Here is a 3,318-nt window from a genome sequence, read left to right as displayed (position 1 = left end):
ATTTGACACTTTTTGCAATACTGTTTTCGTTACTTTTACAATAACCGGAAAACAGCAAGATTAGATTAGACGCTTCTAATCATTTTTATAAGTAGCACGAGTTTCAGTAGACAAAATAACTTAGTCGTTTTTTATTTTTCTACCTATAGAGTACCCATTCCATATTTTATTTCGAAAATAAGCATTATCACGTCCGAAAACGATTGTGTTATTTGTCTGTCTTATTTACGTAACTAAGCAGCTGCTTCTTCTAAGTACATAAACTACATGTGATGAGGGTTTCATGCATAAAGTGGCTTTCGATGCGTTTCTTTTAAACGACTTGTTCAAACGCACATTTGCATTTTGATTAATCCGATCCTGGCGGTAAAAAATGTTCCATAACCGAACAGAAGGAAAAAGTCATATAATGTATGGCGAATACTTTTGCTCTGGGTATTTCACTGAAGGAATACATAAGCAGTTGATTGGCCTCTCGGCATTCAACATTTTCCTCTCCGTTTCTGCGTTACTGGGGAACACACTCATCTTGGTCGCTCTTCATAAAACTTCTTCCCTTCATCCCCCTTCGAGGCTTCTGTTTAGTTGTTTGGCAACTACTGATCTTTGCGTGGGGATTTCTGAGCCTTTACTTGTTCTCTACTGGATATCTGACGTATATGAAAAGTGGGACATTTGTCGCTATTCATTGGCCATAAGTTTTTTCACAGGCTATACGCTGTGTTCAGTGTCTCTGTTGACATTGTCCGCCTTGAGCATCGATAGGCTTCTCGCACTGTCGTTAAGTGTGAGGTACCGTCAAGTTGTCACTTTGAAGAGAGCATATGTGTTAGTAACTATCTTTTGGTTAACGGCTGTTCTTGGAGCATCATTCTACTTTTGGAATTATAACATCACTTTGTATTACAGCTATATAGGTTTGTCACTTTGCTTGATGGTGTCAATCTTTTGTTACACAAACATTTTTATTTCTCTTCGTCGCCGACTCTTTCAAATAAAAACAAGTATAAACCATGTAAAACATCCCACCGCAATACGCATGGCAAGACACAGACAAGCGATGTCCAGTTCAATGTGGCTACAGTTGACATTAGTGGTATGTTATCTACCTCACGGGATATTAACAAATTTATGGACCACTAGTCCTTCGATGTTTTTCGCAAAGCAATGTATGTTGACTTTGGTTTACTTGAACTCGTCATTAAACCCAATTCTCTACTGCTGGAAAATCAGACAAGTTAGGAGACAAGTGAAAGGCATCATAAGACAAATAATGTGTTCATCGAATTGACGACAAAACCTCGGGTTAAGATCGCCGTTTTTCTACCGACTGAGCTACAAAGGCAGACGCGAGCGAATCAAATGGTGACGAGTGAAATTAGGGAATAATTTCACGCGCGTTAGTGTCCAGAATCAAGTAATTTTCCAAACCCTTAGACGAGGGAAATTATTTGATTTTGGACAAAACGCAAGTAAAATACAAGTATACCATTTGATTAGCTATTAAGATGCCCTGCCAGGGAAAGGAGGGGGGAGAGGAACTAAAATTATTTGTCCTTGTCGGAATTTCAGTTCATCGGACTTTGTTTTTCAATATACTAACATACAGGGTAAGTGTGTTTTACTTGATGTGATGACGTCATTTTTTTTTAGAAAGGTCATATAAGGGCGCGTGATGTGGACATGCCTGCAGATAAGCCGGAGGTCCCGTCTCACAACCCTTCAATAACCCTTCAATGTTTATAATCCTGCGGGACGTAAAAGAACCCACACACTTGTCGCGAGTACAAGTAAGGCACGTAGTTGCCGGTGTTGTGGGCTGTCTTCTGTTGTGTATCACGGTTGGTAGGGTAAAAAAGGGGCCACAGTAATTGGCGTAAGCTGTTGTGGCGCTCAGCCAGCTTGACTGGCAAAGTTAATAGATAAATAAATAAATAAATAATGAGACTTGGAATAATCTCTGGATTTACGGTATTTCGGAAAATGAAAAGAAAGCTTTCCTTGGTTAAATTAAACATTTTGTAATGAACATTTCTTCTGAAACATATACACTGTATGAGACCCAGTGGCAGTCAGTCGAGGCGGGAGAAAATGACAACGTTTTGACGTCAAGCTAACGTCATAATCACAAGTATAATTGATAAGAAATACATAAATAGTAAATTCAATAATAGATCAATGGCAAAAGAAATACAAGAAATACGTACAACTGTTTATTCAAACAAACTGAGTCGAGCACAAATGCAGCCAGTATGTGTGTTCAAATTGACTTGGATTGCGTTCCTTTATAAGGAGCATCTCATAAACAAGCCGGCAGTCTAAAACACAGCAGGTCACACTCCATAGGTTAAGACTAGAAGTCCCTGTTCCACAGATTATGAACAGCTAAGCCACAAGTTTGCCTTAGACTCGAAACAACACTTTTTAAGAGTGATTAGGGCTAAGAGAGACTTTTGGTGTTGTTTATTATCTGTAGCCTAAGCCGGGCGCAGTCGTGACACTGACCTGAGTTTTATACTCTCCCCTTTCTGACTTTCACTGAGGAGGCTTTTGCCTCCATGGGCTTCCAAAAAATGTTTTCAAATCACTTATTTTCTGTGTTCAACAATTCTTTGGTGGTGAAGATGTCGAGCTGTGTAGCAGCGGTTTAGACAAATCGCTTCCTATTCGGATTACGTTGTTCTTATTTAATGTTCACGGAAACCTGCTCATTTGCGTATTCCCTGCGGACGTCCTCGCTTTGTTGTCCTGCTCCGTTAAAAATTTCTCTTTCTTTCATATCTTGGCTCTTCTTCTTTTCTCGGAAATTGTAATTTTTATGATTAGAGCGGTTTTCAATTGAGTGTCGAGAGTAATTAGCGAATTGCATTGGTTTTGCATAACTTCTCCCAGTGATTGGTTCAAAGTTTTCGCGCCATTTTTTCAACCAATCAGAAGTGAAACCAAAATCAATCATGGCTCGCGCGTGCACATTTTCCCGCGCTTTGTGTCGGCTACTTGTACTACTTGATTGGTTTACTGGATTGTCTCCGTCCTTTTTGATTGGCCAAAGTAATTACTTTGGTTTTGGTTTTACGACACTCATTTGAAAACCGCTCTAATTGGTGATACTCGTGATAAACAAATCGGATTCACGCGGATTTTGTTATCACTCGTATGATTACAGACCGAATTGGACTCAGTCCTATTACCATTACGTTTCATGTAGATACTGATAAAATACTAGGATTTTCCTATTTCTAAGAAATCCTATCTGAAGATATGGTACTTCCGGCGTTTGAGTGTCAACGAATTAGCGGGAAATGAAATATTTCTGCG

General features: G+C 39.3%; 1 protein-coding gene across 1 annotated transcript; it reads left to right on the top strand.

Moving 5' to 3' along the window:
- The first annotated feature begins 252 nt into the window (after positions 1-252).
- Positions 253-2,831, top strand: LOC137977581 (melanocortin receptor 4-like). The gene has a single exon (XM_068824847.1). The coding sequence runs from the start codon at positions 374-376 to the stop codon at positions 1,289-1,291; it is 918 nt and encodes a 305-aa protein (XP_068680948.1). The 5' UTR covers positions 253-373; the 3' UTR covers positions 1,292-2,831.
- Positions 2,832-3,318: the final 487 nt, after the last annotated feature.

The sequence above is a fragment of the Montipora foliosa genome, chromosome 1 (genome assembly GCF_036669935.1).
Source record: "Montipora foliosa isolate CH-2021 chromosome 1, ASM3666993v2, whole genome shotgun sequence".
NCBI classification, from domain to species: Eukaryota; Metazoa; Cnidaria; class Anthozoa; order Scleractinia; family Acroporidae; genus Montipora; species Montipora foliosa.
This window is presented reverse-complemented; position numbering and strand designations above follow the sequence as displayed.